This window comes from Crocuta crocuta, unplaced genomic scaffold (genome assembly GCF_008692635.1).
Source record: "Crocuta crocuta isolate KB4526 unplaced genomic scaffold, BGI_CrCroc_1.0 scaffold645, whole genome shotgun sequence".
Lineage (NCBI taxonomy): Eukaryota > Metazoa > Chordata > Mammalia > Carnivora > Hyaenidae > Crocuta > Crocuta crocuta.
This window is the reverse complement of record NW_027530190.1, coordinates 2,579,362-2,602,047: the sequence shown is the minus strand read 5'-3', so window position 1 is coordinate 2,602,047 and position 22,686 is coordinate 2,579,362. Positions and strand designations below refer to the sequence as shown.

Here is a 22,686-nt window from a genome sequence, read left to right as displayed (position 1 = left end):
AAATACAAGACTAAAAGTAACAATTCTGAATTTTAACTCAGATACCAGTTGGGAAAAAAGTATAAGTAGGACTCAGAAGGGAAAGTTAAAGTGGGGGGAACCAAGATAGACGCCATGATATTTTTCCAACAGACATTTTCCCTCAGTTATCTCTAGCCCTAGTTTCAACTATTTTTCTATTATGAACCATGTGATGGTTATTCATACACAAAGCATTGCCACGTGTATACTCATTTAGCAACCAAGTGAAAACAATTAGTAAAGCTCTGCAATAATTCATAATCACTACCACATTGGTACTGGTACTGTTATTTCCATTTCAGTGACTAATTTCTATGAACTTTGTTCACATCAGTTGAATACAGGCATGGACAAAAGTGATGGTCAAATTAAGTGACAAACAATCTATTTAGTATAGATACTGACAAAAAGGACAGAGACTGGTGTGAAAACCAGTTGGGTCAGCCTCCTCTAAACAGACTGAACACTGGCCGCAAGTACAAAGTGTCGACAGGACAGGTTCTGGCAACTCCCAGCAAGCTAGTTGCTGTCAGTTCTCTCTCCTCTCCCCAGGAGAGAACACAGAGAACCACAAACACAAGGTATATGTTAAGATGCAGTCTCTGACTTGAATCTACTCTGTTTCATTAAAAAAAGGAGATCACTCACACACTCCATTACTTTATAGTATTAAAGCATGTAGAACCATGTACTGGCGACACTAAATACAATATCAACACTGAGAATGGGTAATGTTCACAAAACCAGTCATAGCCCTGTGCAATACAGTCTAACCTATTCAACCAAAATCTATCTTAAGTTATTCCTTTCACTATAGCAAATGAAACTAATTTACTATTCTGAAAAATTGCGACCTAGCTCCATACTTCTGTTCATGCCCTCTACAGTTCCTTTTACCTTCTCCAGTTTTTCTAATTTCTATGGAAAATTTAAGACTCTCCTCAATTCCCAACCTTCCCAAAGACTACAATGATCTACAATGAACCCAGTAATTCATGATTCCTCTGTATCACTATACTTTCCTACACTTATTAGCCTCTTCAGGCGCACAGAGACAACATACTGTACTTCCTTTTATGTCTAGAAATATTCAAAGAATACATTGGCACATGCTAGGCACTGAAAACTTTTTTATTGATAGCAACACCACTCTTACACGCTCATACACCTTTAGGATACACAATATAATAAAGAAGAAATTACCTGATTCAATTAAATGCAAACAAAGCACTTCTAATGGATATTGTACAGTGGGATAGATGTTTATCATTCCTTCACAGGCCTTCTTCAACCTAGCAGTCTCATGAGGAAACTAGAAAATATTAAAGTAAAATAAAGTAACAGTAAAATAGACTTGTGAACACTTTCCTAATTCGAATATAAAAATCACATCAGAGATTTTTAAAATCAACTTACTTTAGATAAACACTGAATGAAATGTCTATAAAGTACTTGGTGATCTTCACTAGGAATCTTTTCTGATAAGCCCAGTGCATTCTCAAAAGCAGTTAAAAGCTGAAACAAACAAAAAAACTATCATCTGTAGCATACTGATATGACAGATGTAATAAACAGGTGAAGATGTAAGACTGTCTTATATAAGATATAACCTCAACTAACTAATTGCAAATGTATTTTACTGTCTGGTTCTGAGAATTTCATGAAGAAAAAAGTTGTGATGTAGGTTTCAGAATACAGTCTAACCCCAACTGGCCAGCAGACTGCACTGAACTAATGAGGGATAACTATATAAATCAGCACCATAAATTTAACAAAACATTCTTATAAGTGCTTGCCATTCCCTATAAAGTAGTCAACTGGAGACATACAGTCATATAGAGCAGTGTAACTACTACTGCTCAAGATCATTTTTAAAATATCTCTACTGAAATCACCAGCATGTCCTTTAGAACATTTTCAAGGGTAGGAAATCTTCAATCTTAAAAACAAAATTTATGAAGTTATGCTTTTATCAAAAGAAAACCAGAAATATAATAAAATCACTTCTTATCCAGTATTACTAAATGATTTTGAAGAAAATACCAAAAGAAGCTTTCTAAATATATTTTGAGCAAGAACAGCAATACTAGAATCCAAATCAAGCATTTTAAAGAATACTATTCATTTAGTTACAAGAGTTCCACCTTTTTAAAAATGAATTTCCATGACTTCATAATGAAAACTCATAATATAGTTCACTACTTGTAATTTTCTTTGTGCAGTATGGTATAAAGACTACATAAATAAGTAAAATTTTACTGCTGTGATTAAGTTAATGATCTTGCAGAAAAGGAAGCCTAACTTATGCTGTTTAGCACAAGGGATTAAAAAAAATAGTAATGAGGGGGCGCCTGGGTGGCTCAGTCGGTTGAGCACCTGGCTTCAGCTCAGGTCTTGATCTCGTGGTTCATGGGTTCTAGCCCCGCACTGGGCTCTGTGCGGACAGCTAGCCCAGAGCCTAGAGCCTGCTTCAGATTCTGTGTCTCCCTCTCTCTCGGACCCTCCCCTACTCACGCTGTCTCTCTCTCTCAGAAAAATAAAATAAAATAAAATAAAATAAAAATAGTAATGAAATTAATTCACCTGGAAAACAAGTGATACCTTTTTTCCAGAACACATTTAAATAAAACAAAATTATCATTAGAATTCAAGGCAAAAATAACCCTACTCCCAAAATCCTCTAATCATATTTTAACAGTTAAGAATCAATTCTTAACATGGCATGTATAATTCTCTTTCATAGGGAAATAAACTACAGATAATTAAAAAAAAATTTACTTATTTTGGTATATTTAATATTCTTATAACCTATACTTATATGATGTCATAATATAAAGATATGATTTAAGAGAAGTTGTTAGGGCGCCTGGGTGGCTCAGTCGATCGAGCGTCCGGCTTCGGCTCAGGTAATGATCTCCCAGTGAGTGGGTTTGAGCCCTGAGTCAGGCTCTGTGCTGACAGCTCAGAGCCTGAAGCCAACCTCAATTCTCTGTTTCCCTCTCTCTCTGCCCCTCCCCCACTCATGCTCTGTCTCCTTCTCTCTTTCTCAAAAATAAATATTAAAAAAAAAAGAGAGAGAAGTTGGCAAATCACCTAATTTTGTCACTGCTCAATTTTCTCCACAACTAAATCTACACACAGATAAACCAACATGCAGACTAATGCAAACCTAATTTTTGTTATTTTTATCTCTAGCATTTAGGACACTGCCTGACAAATATGGTAGGTTCTTAATAAGTACTTTTTGAATACAGGTATAAATTAATGAGTGAACAAATGAACAAACATACCAAAAAAATGAACTTTCCATCTATAATTGCTTATAATTTAAAATGTCCATTTGGGGCTCCTGGGTGGCTCAGCTGGTTAATCATCCAACTTTTGCTCAGGTCATGATCTCACGGTCTGTGCGTTCAAGCCCCGCATCAGGCTCTGTGCCTGGAGCCTAATTTGGATTCTGTGTCTCCCTCACTCTCTCTGCCCCTTCCGCACTATGTGGACTCTCTCTCTCAAAAATAAACTTTTAAAAAATTTAAAATAAATAAATAAATAATAAGTCCATTCAATTTAGCAAGTGTACACTGAGTGGTTATTATAATAAGAAATGAAGTTTACTTTTAAACTTAGAAATATAAAAAAGTAGAATGAGACATTTTCCAATTTAGTTCAAAATCAATGGATTATTTTAATCTTTTTAAAAATTATTTTCAATTACTTCACTGTGTCCTACACTGTACACTAAAAAGGAGTATTTCTAGATATAAATACCCTAAATAAATATTTTAAAATACTCTAGTTGAGTTGCTAAACCTCAAAGTAATTCAAGACTCTTATTTCACAAATATAAAGAAACATACCTTTAAGTAAGTAGTACTTTATAGAAATTACCAATGCCAACCTCATAGTTTCTTTTTCACAGTGATGAAATAGCCAATTTATTGTGGATTCTTATGAGTACAAGGAAGTAAATTATGATACCCTAAATACCAATTCTACTCTGTCCAGACTCAGTATGAGATTGCAGGCCAATAATTCTGACAGTGTCAGTAAGAACTTCTATGAATTTAAAACTGAACTCTTACAAAATAACAATTTTGACATATGGTACTTTTCTATATTACACCATTATGTTTCCATTTGCTAAATTCAATTAAATGATCAATTTTCATGACACAAACTGTAGGGAATAAATGGGTCAATACCAATTGCTGAGTCTCATTATTCTGATCCTCCGTACTCTCAGCCAGCAACTGAGTCAATCTCCTCCAGAGCTGATAAAGCTCTTGGTTGTCTGCACCTTCCTCCTGCCGTGTCTTTATCAATTTGTGCCATGTTCGGGCCACCTATGAAGAGGAAGATTTAAACAGTTATTTTTATCTTAAATATCAAAAATGCAGTGCAAAATATAAAATCTACAAATAAAAATATTTCCCATCTGCTAATATATAAAATAGCAAAAGCCCAGAACTCCATTTACTATGAATTCTACAAAAAAGAAGGTGACTAGGCATATCCACAGAGCTGTTACTGAGACACCAGAGTAGAAACAGGAAAAAGACTACATGGCCCAAACTTCCTAACTTATCACATCCACTATGGATGCTATACACATGCATCACTAAATTCTACAGGTGATGCTTCTATTTATTTACGTATCCCTGCCCAGTTTCAAGAGGGTTTGGAAATTATGAGAACTAAAATTTGAATTCTAATTTAGTTCCAAAACGCTGTAATTTGTATTCTCTATATTCTTTTAATATCATAATACATAATAATTTTTTAAATTTTCCCATAAGCTAAATGACAGTTTTCTTTTTTTTAATGTTTATTTATTTTGAGAGAGAGAGAGAGAGAGAGAGAGCGAGAGAGAGCACATGCTCGCAAGTGGGGGAGGGGCAGAGTAACAGGGAGAGAGAATCCCAGGCAGAGCCCGATGCATGGGGCTCAATTTCACAAACCAATGAGATCATGACCTGAGCTGAAACGAGAGTCAGACTCTTAACCAATGAGCCACTCAGGTACCCTGAAAGCTTTCTTTTAATAATGGCTTTATTAAAAGAAGTCTACCACTCCAGCAAATCATTTACTAACCTCTGTGTGTTTCTTTTCTTGGTAATACAGATCCACAAGTTTCTTACAGACATCGCACCACTTCTGTTTGTCAACACTTAGAATAAAGAAAAAATACGATTTTAAATCTGATTATTGAAAACAACCAAGGGCTTAAGCTGCTAAAATTAATAAATCCCAATAATACAGTCACGTACTATTTTAAATTAAAACATATCCTCTTTAAATTAGAACATTATCTTCTTTCATACCACAAGAAAATTTTAGAAAATGAGCTTCCCATTAAAAAATAAAAGGTTTAAGAAATAATATCTTCCATGATCTTAACTGAAAACTATATCAAAGTTCCTCAATTAATCAGTCCTCACATTAATAGTGTTTTGATTGTTTCAGTCACAATCGAGATTCTGTAACAACAGTATGAAAGAAAAAATGCTTTTTAATTCCCAGTAAACGTCTGAAGTACTTCTGTATTAGTTTTTATCAGTTTATTCCAATTAAAGCTTTAAAGACACTGCCCTTCCCCATACAGTGATTACCTTTCATAAAGATCTAGCAGCTTTCGGTAAACACCGGGTAAGTCATCCTTAGCATTTATGTGATTACATTTCTCATATAAGCTTGCTAACCCCTGAAATAGTAAATGATGAAGATTATTTTTCCAAAAACTACAATGTTGTCACATTCATTTTGCTAAATAAAGTGACAATCTATAAAGATTATAATAAAAATTATAATTTACAAATGAAATAATATGTCTGGGATTTGCCTCCAGGTAATTAGGGGTGAGGAAGAATAGATGAAAGTATAGATGAAAAAACACTGACAATGTGTGGGTTTTTAATGAAGCTAGGTGATAGCCAGAGGGGCTCATTGTACCATTCTCTTTACTTCTGAAAATACATTTGAAGTGTCTCACAACAAAAAAATACTTATGAATGACTATATAATCTTAACTCTTGAGACATTACCATATGACACTACTTTCATATGGCCAAATAAAAAAAAAAGTCCAAGCAGTTTGTGGAGACTGTCATCTTTCCTTCAGGTAAAGATCAGATATCCTAAGTCAATTAATACATAATAAAAGCAGGCATCTAAGTGTGTTACCAGATATCCCCACTCATGTTCTTGTTCACATAACAAGGCAAACAGGTTCATGTTCTCTCAAGCCTACTAGAAATCAGTTTCTAAGATGTGGTTGAGATAGGAAACAAACATATTAAATATGAAAAAGTTGGAGAACCCAACAAAAAACACAAAGGCCATTAAATAAGAAAAAAGAATTTCACTTGTATTCAAATGTTTACATTGCAAATTTTTATACTTTACTTTTAGAAAACATTAATATACATTTTTCCCTCAAGCATAAAGAATATTCTTAATAAGTCTTTCATATGCACACATAATAGAGTTAGAAATTGATATAATTATATTTCAGTTCTAAACCTCATATTTAGAAATAATTCATTGGATTGGATGTTAAATAATGGTAACGGCATCACTGGCATCGTATTCTTTTTTTAACTACCTTTCTGGTTTGGAAAAACAATACATTTAATATTTTTTTCTCCTGTGAGGTAAGTAAAGGTTTCAGTGCTTATTTTAAAGCTGTTACCTATATTTTAAAATGCGAAAAAAATTCTTTACTATAATATAAGGAACATAATTTGTACTTACCTGCCAAGCCAGTAATTGGTCTGGCTCTAGTTCAGCAGCTTTCTTATAGGCACCCTGGGCCTGATCAGGTTGTTCTAGCTCAGCTGCAGCAACACCAATAAAAACCCAGGCATTGTAGTTATTTTTCTCTTGTTTCAACACTGTCTGGTTGAAAAAATTAAAAGATCAGATCATTAAATTTTGGAAGCATCTGGGCAAAAAAACAACTAAAAGAGTTTACTTGAGTGTCAGGAAATCTGGATCTGCTACTGAGTGGTCTTTTTTTTTTTTTTAATATTTTTATTTATTTCTAGGAGAGAGAGAGAGACAGCATGAGCAGGGGAGGGTCAGAGAGAGAGGGAGTCACAGACTCCAAAGCAGGCTCCAGGCTCTGAGCTGGCAGTCAGCACAGAGCCCGACGCGGGGCTCGAACCCACGAACCGCGAGATCATGACCTAAGCGAAAGTCGGACGCTTAACCGACTAAGCCACCCAGGCACCCCTGCTACTGAGTGGTCTTAAGAAAGCCACTTAACCTCTCTGATCTTCAGTTTCCTGAAGGAGAGGAGGAGTGGAACTGGATCAATAACTGTAAAGGGTCAAAAATATCAGGCATGTTTTTTAAAAGCTGCCCAAGTAATCCTGATGCCTCCATAAAATGCCTCCCCATGCTCCTTGAAAGTGCTATATAAAAAAGAGTAAGACTATTCATCTCACCCAACCATCCTGCCTGCTTCCACTCCACACTGCTACGGGTCAACTCACAGAACTGTTTTCCCTATCATTTCACCCTAACCAACTTCCACATTTTCTTTCACTATGAAAACAATGACCCCTTAGACAGAAAAGAGTTTTCATTTGAAATTGTAGGGTAGGAAAGTAGACTGACTCCAATGTGACTATAACAAATATGTTCAAAATGAATAGTGGTGATGAATGTTTAAACACCACCTGTCAACGGGAATAAAAATTATATGTAGAGCTATTGCTTTCAGAAATATCAGCTATTTGCTAAGGTAAAAGTTTAAAACGAGTAAGTTCTAGTGTAAGAAAACAAAACTAGCAGCTAAAATGAAATCAGCTTTTAAGATTTTACATATTCTAGAGAAAATAAGAGTATTCACATGAGTTGAGCCAGATTATTGTGATTATATGCATCCACGTAACACTTCTAGCAATCTGTCACCTATCTATAGCACAAATTCCATTCTATCCAACAACGTTGTCTCCCAAAAACCCAACAATGAGGTAACTACCAAAGCTAATAATTATCTTTTTTTATTTGAATGTTTATTTATTTTTGAGAGAGAGAGAGAGAGACAGAGTGTGAGTGGGGAGGGACAGAGAAAGAGGGAGACATAGAATTGGAAGCAGCTTCAGGCTCCAAGCTGTCAGCACAGAGCCTGATGAGGGGCTCAAACCCACGAACTGTGAGCTCATGACCTGAGCTGAAGTCGGACGCCTAACTGACTGAGCCACCCAGGCGCCCCCCAGAGCTAACAATTCTTTAACCTCTGATATGTCCAATTAGTTGAGCCCATCCTCTTTTTTACTCTTGCCACACTTCCCAATTCTCATCCGTCCTTTCCCGGCTTAGATTCCCCTGCCCTATCATTGTCATCACTTCCTTGCAAACATCCTCAACTCCTTCTCCTCTCTTCCCCATCATCTTTCTCAACATTCATACTTGACCCACAACGTGCCCATTTCTAATCCTACGAAGCTGAACATGAAGGAAGAAACTACACAAGCGAGTTCACTGATTTTACTTCAGTAACATGAAACTTCACATGGACATTCAGTAGGGCCTGGCAATCCTTTCCAACCCTTACTAGTAAGTTAGTTTTTCCAGTAAATAGCAACTACTGCATACCTTCCTTCATCTCAACCCTCCTATACAATTGCTCTTCCACTCTCGGCTTATACCTCACTAAGAGAATAGAAGACATCGGAAGGCAAAATTCCTCTCTTCCTACCCCCAAATCTACAAGTCTGACCCTATATGGATTCACACCTATCTTTCCTCCTCCTAAGATGGAAGAAGTATCAAAGACCCTCCTCTCAAATGTGGGATCCCATCCACTCTTACCTTCCAAGGACTTCACTTCTACCACTACTCTCTCTCCCTCCTGCACATTCTATTTCTCTCCCTCTGGACAGGCACGTTCTCATCAGCAGCATACAAAGGAGCTTTAGAATCCTGAGTCTCCCATGCACAAACCAAATAGAATTACAATGTCAACATACCATTAAAGGAGAACTTTATGATATAGTAGTTCTCCATAGTATAAGCCATCAAAAGATACCACACAGATATTCAGGTTGTAAGAACATGGTTTTGATAAGTTGCAATCTTATCAAAATTAAGACAAAATTAAGAATGGTGAATTAGTTTGTCCGAGCACAACCACTCTAATGGTGCTCCTAAACAACATAGGCATTTCTGTTGTATTCAGACAATAAATGATATACCTATTACATCCATAATGCCTGTGAGTGGAAACATACTTTCATTGTGGAAGGAAAAAAAAAATCAGTTACCTTACAATGTTTCAAAGCTTCTTTGTATTCTTTGTTTCTGATTGCATCCCTAGCGCTTTTTAGAGCAGTCTTTACTTCCTTGCTGGACATTCTGTCAAAATAAAAAGGCTAAGTCAACCTATAATACTACCTGTCTAATTACAACGGTTCCAACAAACTTAATTATCTGCAAAAGGCGTATGAAAAACCTTCTCCCTGGGATACTCTTTACACCTTAAGGTACACATAGCATATTCTCTTACCTCTTCAGATTTTTTTTTTTTTTTAAATATTTTTATTTATTTCTAGGAGAGAGAGAGACAGCATGAGCAGGGGAGGGTCAGAGAGAGAGGGAGATACAGACTCAGAAACAGGCTCCAGGCTCTGAGCTGGCAGTCAGCACAGAGCCCGACGCGGGGCTCGAACCCACGAACCGCGAGATCATGACCTAAGCGAAAGTCGGACGCTTAACCGACTAAGCCACCCAGGCGCCCCTTCTTACCTCTTCAGATTTTTATTCAAATGTCATTGTTTGGTGAAACCCTGGCTAGCCAAGCTATTTAAAATTTCAATACTTCCACATCCCCAACACCCAACCACCCAATATTGCCTTAACCCCATTCCTAACATTTAGCATCTAATACACTATATATTTTACTTATTTTATTTATTATCTGTTCTCCAAACCCACCAGAATACAAGTTCCATGGAGACAGGGATTTTTGTCTGTGGTTGTGTTGTGTACTACTTTGTATTATTGCCAGAACCTAGTATCTGATAAATTGTACACATTAATAAATATTTGTTAAAAGTGAGTTGTATTTGAGTTATACTCATTGTTCATATAGTAGGATAAAACACAGATGATCTAATGTACCAGGACCCAAAATACACATCAATCTCAATCCGGTTCTACATTAAGCAAGATTTAGTAGAATAAGCCCAAATCACAAAGTAAAAACACTAACACAAATTTTAGTAACAATGACATAAGAGTGTAAGAAAGTATCATTTCAACACTGATTTCTATAAAATATGAATTAACTTTCTCCATGGTAAGTGTCACTGTAGAGTTATAGCCATAGAGCAGTATGTGAGAGAAATAAACATGATGTTTACCCTTAAATGAAGGCAATGAAAATGCTAGAGGATTATGCGCTAATTTAAACCATAAAAAGACATTTCAACTGGTAGGTAAAATATTTCTTCATTTAAATTTAAGCTATATTAATTTTAGTATAAGTACTGCCAAAGCGAGCACTAAGCTATATTAATTTAATTAAAAAAACTTTTTGACATTTATTTATTTTTGAGAGACAGAGAGAGACAGAGTACGAGGAGGGGAGGGGGAGAGAGCACAGAGTGCAATGTAGGGCTCAAACTCACAAACTGTGAGATAATGACCTGAGCCCAAGTTGGCCACTTAAACAAAGCAGCCACTCAGGTACCTCCTAAAATAGAACAAAATAAAAACCAAAAAGAACAACAAAAGACCCAATTGTTTTGACTTAAAGAATGTTAGATTCAAAGTAATATAAAAATTAACATATCATAAAATCAATTTATCTGCAGCTAGAATCAGATTCCTTAAATACACAGGAAACTGACTTTTGCCTAATTATATTAATTATTCAATTAAAGCAGCATATCTCTTATTTTATTTTATTCTTAATGTTTTATTTCTTTCTGAGAGAGAAAGACAGTGTGAGCAGGGGAGGGTCAGAGAGAGACGGAGATACAGAATCTGAAACAAGTTCCAGGCTCTGAGCTGGCTGTCAGCACAGAGCCTCACGTGGGGCTTGAACCCACGAACTGTGAGATCATGACCTGAGCCAAAGTCAGATACTTATCAGACTGAGCCACCCAGGTGCCCTTCATACGCTCTTATTTTAGAAACTGCTCTCTTACCTGAGTTTACCTTGGTATAAATTTATAGGTGCAAACTTCAGTATTTTTTTTTCTATAGCCTACAAACTTTGACTGGAACAGGCAATAAATTTCAATGCTGATTTCACATTAAATTTTCTCACACCAAAGTTATGTTGGGTAGGTAACTCTGAAGATTAAAAGAGAAGAGAAATCAATGATGATGAACAACTAATCTTGACCAACAGCAAAGGATTACAAGAGATACCAAGGAATGTCTCTCTCTCTCAAAATTAAATAAACATTAAAAAAACATTTTTAATAAAAAAAAAACAATAAAGACAAGGTAAAATCAGCCACCACTAATCCTACATGCAGCTCCCAAGCTATATGCTGCAAATGACACTAAAGAAATAGCGGGGGGAAAGGCTCCTGTTCGAAATCAAAAGAAATACTTAAAACATGAGTCATTAGAGAATCAAACATGAAACTATGGATAATGAGTACAACTGCAATAGGAGTTCAAAGCAGGAGAAGTGTGATGTGAAGTAATTAAGGGATACCAGGAAAGACAGAATTTAAGAATGGAGGGAGGAAAGAAATTGCTCCAGTCAGAAGCAAATGCATCAGCCAAGTCAGAGAAATAGAAATAAACATGGCATATGTAGGAAACAATGTGAAAACTGGGCAGTGTAGAACAAAAGGGACTTGCTGAGAACCAGAAGAAAATGAGGTTCAGTAGATAAAGCAGAGCAATAGGCTACAGAAGACCTTAAAAGTCAGACAGACAGACAAGTTTAGACTTAACTATAGCAGCCAATACAGAGCTGTTAAATGCCTCTACATAAGTTATTTAAAAAAAAAAAAATTTTTTTTTAAACATTTATTCATTTTTGAGAGACAGAGAGAGACAAAGCATGCACAGGGGAGGGGCAGAAAGAGAGGGAGACACAGAATCTGAAGCAGGCTCCAGGCTCTGAGCTGTGAGCACAGAGCCTGACCCGGGGCTCCAACCCACAAACTGTGAGATCATGACCTGAGCTGAAGTCAGATGCTTAAATGAATGAGCTACTCAGACAACCCTAACTTATTTTTAAAGGCCACAATAGACAAGCTCCATTGTTCTCTTGGCAACCAATTAATGTTTAATACCCTTCTGTATCCTTATATGTCTCCCCATGTAATTACAATTACTCTTGCTGCAGTGGAATCTTCTATTCTTCTCTTCCTAATCCTTCTTCACTTGATTTAGCATTTAGCACAGTATGCTAGCACTGAGGCCCTCTCTTTTCCCATAACATTTATACAGGTAGAGATGTGCAGATATAGACAATGTAGATATACAGACATACAACAGCTTTAGCATATTAACTAATTTTTGAAAAGACAAAATAATCTTTCCCTTTCTAGGCCTACAAACTTCTTCCTACTTTTGGGAGCTGGAATGGAGAAGAGAGAGGCTCATCCATTCATTTTCTAAACAAAGCTTTCCTAACTACTAACCTTCTAAAGGTATCAGCAAACCCACTTTCAGAGGGTAAAATCCCACTAACAAAAATATTTCCATATAACCTGTATTTGAAACACTTCCCTCTATTTCAAGCATTTCCAACATGTCAAAGTAAAATCTAGCTCTCTTACAAGTGTCTTTAATAGTCTTCCACAGCCTCACCCACTTTCTCCTGACAATCTCTTCTGTTTTTTTCTTCTCAATCTCATGTCATTCTTTCTCAATAAGAGCATTCATTTTGCACTTTCACTCAGTGAAAGGTTTTCTTGTACCAAACCAAAAGGATTTTTATTCAACACATCAAGCATAAAAAGTAGCAATAACTGCATTAAAAAGGTTAGAAAGTGACAAGCGTGCCAAAATGCTAAATCTTAAAACTAACAGATGTAGGTGGATGAACTGCTATGTCCTACACACCCCAGCTAAAGCTATGGAAACTTCAACTACATTCTGCTGTACAGATACAAAGACTCCACAAAGCAAAAATGACAACAAAACAGTGAATAACAATAACAATAATGACAAGAGAAAATCATTACAGAAAAGCAAAATTTGATACTTTTAAATCAAGTAACAAAAGTCTGAAGGTGTTTTGTGATGACCTATAGTCTGGCATAACAACCTATATCATCACACCCTTCCTCTGAAAGCAATTGGTAAAAACAATCATTAAGTAAAAATACACTCCAATTACCTATTACATATTTAGCATTCTGGACACTTACCTTTTACCTATTATCTGCTACCTTCTTTTTGACTTGAATTTCAGATTGTTCCTTAACCATTATCCATCTAAATTAAGTAAAACATGAAATAATTAGACACATAAACAGGATGAGAAACAACCCAAAACTCTGTGAATTTTTTAAGACATCATGTTCAGGTTTAATTTTCACAATTCATAACTTAAAACACAAGAAATAATTAGGTATATTTTTTCATCTTTTCTTCTTTCCCCAAATTTCTGAATTGGCCTGTGTTCCCACAGGGTCTGGTGATAAAACAACATCCATAAGCAATCAGAAAAATTATCAAAAAGCATTCCAGAAACTCAAAATACATTAACCTCAGTATAAAAAATTGAGCCAAAAAAAGAGTATCAACTATTTCTATGCTACTTTATTTTGAATCCAGGACAATTAACAGCACTTATTTAATCCCTATGTGGAGCGTAACTACACTAAAGTGACTCTGTTTTATGCGTGTAAAGAATGATAAATATGTTAAGAATGCCTGCGTGGCTCAATCAGCTAAGCGTTCAACCTTGGCTCAGGTCATGATTTTGAGGTTCATGGGTTCGAGCCCTGTGTCGGGCTCTGTGCTGACAGCCAGCTCAGAGCCTAGAGCCTGCTTTGGATTCTGTGTCTCCCTCTCTACCTGCCCCTCCTCTGCTCGCGCGCGCGCTCCCTCTCTCTCTCTCTCTCTCTTTTTCAAAACTAAATAAACACGTAAAAATTTTTAAAAATTAAAAAAAACAACTTATAAATATGTAAAATGTTGCCCACATCATGTAGCTAGATTAATTTATAATCTAATGAAAATAGAGAAAAAGTTTTTAAATGTCAAAAATCTCATCTAAATAACCATTTGAAAGATTCACACAAATTCTACATGATATAATTCTAAGTACCTTTTGATGGGCTCTCTGGGATAAATTCTGTCAAAATTAACCTAGAATGTTTCATCGAGAGAATGGAAGTGACTTCAAAGAAATGAAAAAAAAAAAAAGCCATGCTACTTTAAACAAGGAAATAAACAAATTTTAGGAGAAGCAGGTGGGGGTGAACAAAAAAGAGAAAGGGAGTTTACTGGCAGTATACTAAAATAGAATGGTTAGTTCTACAGAAAACAGTCTTACTATTAAGAAAATAAGTATTGGAGCCTCCTCTTTCCGCCATCTTTCCATGCTGTCATAATGGTGCTCATGAATGTCCTGGCAGGGCTCTCAAGAGCATAACAATGCTAAAAGAGAGGCAAATGCCAGGTTCTTACTAGGCCATGCTCCAAAGTCATCGTCTGGCTTCTAACTCTGATGATGAAGCACAATTACATAGGCAACTTTGAAATGACTGATGATCACAGAGCTGAGAAAACTGTTGTGAACCTCACCGGCAGGTTAAACAAGTGTGTAGTGATCAGTTCCAGGTTTGATGTACAACTCAGAGATCTAGAAAAATGGCAGATGTCACTGGACTGATAACCTCAGGTGGCATCACGGACCAGGTAGAAGCAAGAGGAAAACACATAGGAGGGTAAATCCTAAGATTCTTTTTTAGGGATGTAATACAAGCATGCAAATAAAATGCAAAATGCCCCAATATAAAAAAAAAAAAGTATTGTGATCTAAATAATGTTTAAGAAAGTAAAATAAAAGTTAAAACAAGAAAACAAGAGGGGTAGGGAGGGAAGGTAAAAGTAAATACCTAACTCTCCATTACACTAACTTCTCTGAGCCCCAAACCAACCTGACTGTAGCTTATTACTCAGTCACTTCAACACTGTTCTTACAAAATACCCTAGATTTTGTCAGCCCCTTCATGCTACCATACCCATTCACAAAACCATAACTAAATTGGAAATATCTGGACTCCGGTACAACCCGACCTCGGACACCTTACTTTACTACTCCAAGCCTATTTTCTTATTGGTAAAGTGAGGATTACATCACTTACTTCATATGTATGTAAATGCAGTACCTGAACATATTACACAGCTGACCCTCAAATAACACAGGTTTGAGGTCCACTTAGAAATGGATCTTTTCTCTTCCTTATGATTTCTTAATAACCTTTTCTCTAGATTACTTTATTATAAGGATACAGTATTTTATGTATGTAACATACAAAATCATGTGTTTACTATTGATAAGGCTTCTAGTCCACAGGAGGCTATTAGTAATTGGGCTTTTGAGGAATAACAGTTACACATGGAATTCTGACCGCTTGGTGGGGGTCGGCACCCCTAATTCCTACACTGTTCAAGGGTCAGCTGCATATTAGTTCTAGTCTCCTTATCTACCGCCACCCTCTCGATCAACTTTACTACTTTTTTTCTATTCCTAATGATTACTACAAACTTCTCTACACATTTGAAACCTCTAATGTGTATCAAGAAGTAACCTTCTTACCAATGTTCCTCAAAAGATGCTATTAACAAATACAAGTATCTTCTTTGAATCACATGAATACCAGTCCAGGGTAAAGAGACCACTCTATCCTCTGAACCACTGAAACATTTATGAGTTGAGCTATTCGATCCAAACTTAACCAATGTTTTTTTGTTTGTTTGACTTTTTTTTTTTTTTTTTAACTATGTTATATTGATGTGTCCTGTCTTCCAGGTCAACAAATCCCCAAACAAAAGTATTACATCTTTGGAGTTCCTTACATATCCAACACCTATTGAGTAATATGTACTCAATAAATGGTAGATTATCCAGCTCCCAAAGCCTACTCTAAACATTTAGTTTTCCCACTGCCAAAAGGCAGTAATTCTCAATTAGCTAAAATGAGAAAGGAAGCATCTCTTTTCTGGTATCAGCTCACATTACTTTTTTCACTATCCCCCAATACTTTCTGCTTGGACATCTTTGCTTCTCTCATTTAGCCTGTTCACACTTGCTTCTATCTACTCAAATGGTACATGTAATCAAGGCCAAATTCAAGTGTGAAGCATAAAAGCTTCTTAGATGAATCTCACTAGTCTGAACTTCTAACACATTTATTTTTATTTTTTTAAGTTTATTTATTTTGAGAGAGAATGGGCAAGAGTGGGGAAGAGCAGAGAGAGAGAGGGAGGTAGAGAATCCCAAGCAGGCTCAGCACTGTCAGCACAAAGCCTGAGCTGGGGTTAGAGCTCACAAATCATGACGTAACAACCTGAGGCAAAATCAAGAGTCAAACACTTAACCAACTGAGTCAACCAGGTGCCCCTGAACTTCTAACACTTTTAATCTATGCCAACATTTCAAAAAAGTATGGCAAGGAATATTCATATGCTAAAAGGTATTAATAGACCATCTACTAATTTTGTTAATACTACACATTATATATCTCACTCTTTTAAAGTCATTCTAAATGTATATTAGCACTCTAAAGGCTCTGAGAAGTCCTAAAGACCCAAATATATTTTAACCTAGCATTTCTAAAACTTACATTACAATGGAACATTTACTTTAATGAAAAGCAATTAATTTTGAAGCACATGAGCATTCTCCAAAGCATAATTTGGGATACTCTGGGTATTGTTTTTGTATGTTTGGCAATTAACTATATTTTTTATACCTTTTATACTGTTATTAAATTTAAAATAATGTGCTTGTTTCCCACAACTAAACTGGAAGTTCCTTAGAAGCAAAGACTTTTTCTATTACTCTCTTTTGTTTCCTACAGTGTCTAGTATGTTGTAGATAATCAACAAATAATCACAGAATCACCAACGGTGAAGACAATACTGGATTTATTCCACATACTCACTAACTTCACACTTAGCCTCCTTTTCCCAAGGCGGAATATAGTGCTGCAGGTATACTGGACATTAAAAGAACTACAGAGAATCATAATCTATACCAAGATCTTTCAATTGAAGATCTTTCTGAACTGCAGTTAAGTATTTCACAGAAGCAAGCAATCTCTAACATACAGTCTGATGATTTAAACGTACATGTAATGGAGCACCTACCCTCACTGCAGAAAGTATACAGGCACGTGTACACATAAAGACGGGCAGAAACACCCCTCAAAAGTACTTTTTCGGACAGTTACTGATCTGTAAAAATGCTTTATGTCCACAAGAATGAGCAAAATGATGAAGAAACGTTGCAATTATACAACTAGCTGAAGGAAATGGGGAAGGCCTTAGCAAAAAAAAAAAAAAAAAAAATTGGTGAAGAAGCAAGAAGCATTGTTGAAAAGGTTATTAGTCAGGTAAAAACGAAGAGAAACAGAGCAACAAATGATTAAAAGTAGAGGGAGACTGACTTCAGCTCAAAATGAGAACTTTTAATAATTAAACATGACAAATATGGAATGGGCTGCTCAAACAAAGTGTATTTCCATCACTAGAGATAAAAAAGCACAGACTGGACAATTCACTTGGCAGGAATGTTGCAAGACAAATTTAATGTCAGATGGGAAGTAGACCTAGAAGCCTCTTAGATTCTTCCAGCACTATGTCTCTGGGGCCCTAAAATATCCACCTTGATTCAACTCACTGCAGCACCTGCTCCCATGGGCACTGCCAAGGGGAGAGAGAAAAAAAAAGAGATTTGTTCCTGTCATTCCGAGCAGGACTTCAGAATATATGTCCTCTGAAAACAAGGCCAGAGAGAGTAAATACTGTTCACAGAAATAGTACCACACCACAAATAAATATGTTTTTTAAAAATCTAGGGGTGCCTGGGTGGCTCAGTCGGTTAAGCAGCTGACTTCAGCTCAAGTCATGATTTCACGGTTAGTGCGTGCAAGCCCTACGTCGGACTCTGTGCTGACAGCTCAGAGCCTGGAGCGTGCTTCAGATTCTGTCTCCCTCTCTCTCTGGCCCTCCCCGCACTCATGCTCTGTCTCTCTCTGTCTCAAAAATAAACATTTAAAAAATAAAATAAAAAAAATAAAAATCTAAAGGTCAGTCAACAATGTTTCTATGATAGAATGCATTCCACATTCAAAATTAACTGGAAACAAATTTTTGAAACACATCCCGATCATGAAGTAGCTGACCTACATTACCTCCCACACTTTAAGACTACAGTTTCACACATGTTACTTTTGTTTCCCTACAGTGTAAGTTCCTGTGGACAGAAACTATTGTTTATGTTTGTATTCTCACACTGAGCTTAAGAATGCTTCTTAAGAATTTGTCTATACGAGGGGCGCCTGGGTGGCTCAGTCGATTAAGCGTCTAACTTCGGCTCAGGTCATGATCTTGCGGTTCGTCGGTTCGAGCCCCGCGTGGGGCTCTGTGCTGACAGCTAGCTCAGAGCCTGGAGCCTGCTTCGGATTCTGTGTCTCCCTCTCTCTGACCCTTCCCTGCTCTCTCTCTCTCTCTCTCTCTCTCTCAGAAATAAATAAAACATTAAAAAAAATTTTTTTAAAGAATTTGTCTATACGAAAAATAAGAGTTTAGGCTCAAGAAAATGTCTTGAAATTTTATAACTAGGAACAGAGAATTGAAGTGAGTTAGGACACAGACTACTAAAGTTCAAATCCGCTCAGACTGGCTCCCTGTGTAATCTTGGGTAAATCATTTTCTGTCCAAGCCTCCGTTTTCCCATCTGCAAAATGGTGAAGGAGGATTACAGAATATAGTAAACTGAGTTGATTCTATGTTAAGAACTGTAACTCCTCCTTTTCCTGTCTCCTATTAACACGACTAACGTGATGAACAAACAATATAACTGAAACCATGATAATGAAATAAAAATTTGGCTCTGGGGCCGAAATCGGCTTCTTCTTCTGAAATTCTCCAAAGTATTTCAACAGTCAAGAGAGACCAGTGATTTTCTGCAGAACAATGGGATTCTGAACCCAAGTAAATCAATGGAACTAGTCACACAGCTCAATATTTCTTCCTGTGAGAGCCTGTTCCCCCCCTCTCCTTTGCACTCTGAAAACAAGATGCACCTAAGCTTTTCCCCGTCCAGAACATGAAACTTAACTCACTAGGCCCCGCTCCCCACTCCACGTCACACGACAAATCCTACTGCACTGACAATAAGATGTGTCAGGCTAGAAATTTCCTTGGGAGAATGTATTCGAGAGCCCCATGAATCCACATTGTGCCTGAGGCGGTAAAGTCAGAAGCCCCACAAAGAACCGCCCCATCTAACTTAAGTGACAGACGCGCTGCCACCTCATCATCGCTTAGTTCACGGTCTTGGCTAATACTCAGTCATGCTTGCGCGACACAAAATGAGCAGCCCTGGCCCCTGACCCTTTCTCTCTCTAGTAATCGTTTCAATCCCGTATTGCCTCCGACTCCTGCAAAANCGGGGGGGGGGGGGGGGGGGAGAGTCCAGGCGCAGGCGCATTCCCCACGCATCGTTCACGTGACTGAAAGTGGCTGAGTTTTAGCTCGCTCGGTATTTGCTTAAAAGGTCTTAATGTGAGTTAAGGAATGCCCGCTTTGCGCATGTGTCCGTGCCCAGCCTGCTGGGAATTGTAGTTCGGCTGGTACAACGCTAGAGGAGATCTGTGAATTGTGCGATCTCCGCCCACCTATTTCCATAGGCGTTCCTATAGGGTGGCGGCGGGCCCGGCGGCCCTGAACTGCTCTCCGCAATGCTGTTGCTGTGGGTGTCGGTGGTCGCAGCCACAGCGCTGGCAGCACCAGACCCCAGGGCCGGAGGGCACAGGCGAGGAGCTGCTGGGGCTTGGCCCGTTACACCCAACGTGGTGCTAGTCGTGAGCGACTCCTTCGTAAGTACGAAGAGGCCAGGGAGGGGGAGTCTCGCTCCAGACTAGCGAACATCCTACATCGTTTCCTGTGATCCAGGCTTTAAGGAGCAGAATCTGGGAGACTGTTTCAAACATATTTTCCCCGATGTCGAGTAAGAAATACATTTTATTTAGAGGCCCCGTGTATACACGTACGCCATATACGTATAAAATATTACTCTAGTAAACAAAATGTACTCTGATAGTATCTTTGCCAAATATTTTTTAATGCTGGCCTCTAAATCAGGATTCTCTGGTAATCCTGTTAGTGCTGATTTAAATGCGATAGTTGATGTAATTTGAGGCACTTCCCCTTTTTCTAAAGAAATTGTGTGCGTGTGTTATTGCTGTTGTTTAATCCCAGACTTCAACCATTTTTGGAACTTCCCCAAGCTATCCAAAAGAATATTGCTGTCAGCATTCCCTGAAACTTTTAGTATTACTCATGCAAATATTAGGTTAAAAGTGATAAAACTAGTTTATTATCACTGGGTGTTACTATGGTCACGTAGATTGTTGGTGTTAAACATGTCTGCACCAGAGTGTATTCTATTGGCTTTCTCATTGATTGACCTATGATAATTAAAGTTACATAATCTGGATATGCCCATAGGACATCTCTATGATTATATAAATTTAGGGAACAGGCAATATTGGAGATTAACATGAAGGAGGTTTCTTAGTGCTCCTGAGATCAAAGGGAAAGGAAAAAGGGATTGTGTAGAGAGAGAACTTTGAGTTTTGCTACTGTCTCAATAGAAGCCTCAGATGACTTTATGGGTAATTCTCAAACTAGTAGAATGTTTCAGAATTGTTTCCATTTGGGATGAGGGAATCCAGGCCCTTATACCCTCATGTTGGGTGGCCGTTAGTTGTGCTGCTCCCAGAAAGGGACATGATTTTGGGCAAGGCAACTACCTTTAGCAGAGGCAATCTTTCATTCCTAAAGGGAATTTGGGCGGTGTATCACAACATCTAGAAACTTCCAAAGATGACAAACATTTTAGGGGCTTTTTCCCCACTAGAGTATGAATACATAGATTTTTATATATTTGTGTTTAAATCCTTTGCATTCATTATACTTACTAATGTTCAGACTGCCCTATATTTGGTTTGTGAAAGACATTTCAGTTTGTTTCTGAGTCCTTTTGATCCATTCATAATAATCTTCAGCAGCTGGCTTTGATAGACTTCCACATCCATCTTGTGTATTTCCTGTCCCATCTTGTGTGTAATCTAGGTGTTCCAGCTTTTCATTGTTTTTAGACCTTTCCAATAGACAGATCTAGAAAGTATATGTACTTAAAAAAGAAAAATAAATCATGAGATCATACAGATGGTTTCAATTCAAATTTTACATTACAAGTTTTGTTAATTATTTGATTTTTGCACTTGTATCTGTTTTATACCAAATATTTTGCTTCCTAACTACATTAATGTAATTGTTTAGTTTCTTTATTAAATATATGTATGTTATATACACTTATACATATTTTATACATATTTTGATACAATGGCTCCAATCACCCTTGCTCTAGTTCACTAGGAGGGGAAAGGTTTAATGCCAGGAGAGACAAGCCAAAAGACCAGACAAGTTTATGGAAAGCAAGCAGAAGGAAGGAAGTAATAAGAGAGCAGAAATTAATGAGATAGAGAATAGAATAACAATAGAGAAAAACATTGAAACCAAAAGATGATTTATTGAAAACACCAACAAAGTTGACAAACCGTTAGCTAAACTGACAGAAAACAAGAGAAAAGACTTGATTTACTAAAATCTGGAAGATAAAGAGGGAATATTACCGTACACAAATAAAGAATTCTAAGGGAATACTATGAACCACTGTACTTAACAAAATAAATGATTTAGATGAAATGAACAAATTTCCAGAAAGGCACAAACTACTGAAACTAACTCAAAAATAAAAACAATCTGACTGACCTGTAACAAATAAAGAGATTGAATTGGTCATTTTAAGACACCCACAAAGAAAAGCTCAGACCCAAATGGCTTCACTGGTTAACTCAACCAAACATTTAAAGAATTAATGCTGGCGCATCTGGGTGGCTCAGTTGGTTGGGTGTCTGACTTCAGCTCAGATCAGTTTGTGAGTTTGAGCCCCATGTTGGGCTCTGCGCTGACAGCTCAGAGCCTAGAGCCTGCTTGGATCCTGTGTCTCCCTCTCTCTCTCTGACCCTCTCCCACTCATGCTCTGTCTCTCAAAAGTAAAAATGTTAAAAAAAAATTAATAAAAAATAAAACATTGATACTAATCCTTCATAAACTCTTCCAAAAAATAGAAAAATGCTTCCAAATTATTTCTATGAGATCAGTATGTTCCTGATTCCAAAGCCAGACAAATATATCACAAGAAAACTACAGACTAATATATGTTATTAATATAGAAGCTCCACAACAAAAATATTAGCAAATCAGGGGTGCCTGGGTGGCTCAGTCAGTTAAGTGTCCAACTCTGTTTCAGCTCAGGTCATGGTCTCATGGTTGTGAGATTGAGCCACACATAGGGCTCCACACTGGGCGTGGACCCTGCTTAGGATTCTCTGTCTCCCTCTACTGCTTGCTCTCTCTTGCTTTCTAAAAAAAAAA

General features: G+C 37.1%; 2 protein-coding genes across 2 annotated transcripts in view; one reads left to right on the top strand and one right to left on the bottom strand.

Moving 5' to 3' along the window:
* Nucleotides 1-13,439, bottom strand: part of SKIC3 (SKI3 subunit of superkiller complex) — an 81,611-nt gene extending 68,172 nt beyond the window's left edge. The window contains exons 1-9 of the mRNA XM_077765225.1: nt 13,371-13,439; nt 11,178-11,325; nt 9,291-9,381; nt 6,772-6,915; nt 5,631-5,722; nt 5,113-5,188; nt 4,224-4,364; nt 1,438-1,536; nt 1,225-1,333 (exon numbers count right to left, since the gene is read on the bottom strand). Of these exons, the coding sequence (XP_077621351.1) occupies nt 1,225-1,333; nt 1,438-1,536; nt 4,224-4,364; nt 5,113-5,188; nt 5,631-5,722; nt 6,772-6,915; nt 9,291-9,380 (751 nt within the window). The 5' untranslated portion in view covers nt 9,381; nt 11,178-11,325; nt 13,371-13,439. The remainder of the gene's footprint in view (nt 1-1,224; nt 1,334-1,437; nt 1,537-4,223; nt 4,365-5,112; nt 5,189-5,630; nt 5,723-6,771; nt 6,916-9,290; nt 9,382-11,177; nt 11,326-13,370) is intronic.
* Nucleotides 13,440-19,854: 6,415 nt separating this feature from the next.
* ARSK (arylsulfatase family member K) overlaps nt 19,855-22,686 on the top strand; it is a 53,482-nt gene continuing 50,650 nt past the window's right edge. Inside the window, exon 1 of the mRNA XM_077765197.1 lies at nt 19,855-20,060. Within this exon, the coding sequence (XP_077621323.1) occupies nt 19,923-20,060 (138 nt within the window). The 5' untranslated portion in view covers nt 19,855-19,922. The remainder of the gene's footprint in view (nt 20,061-22,686) is intronic.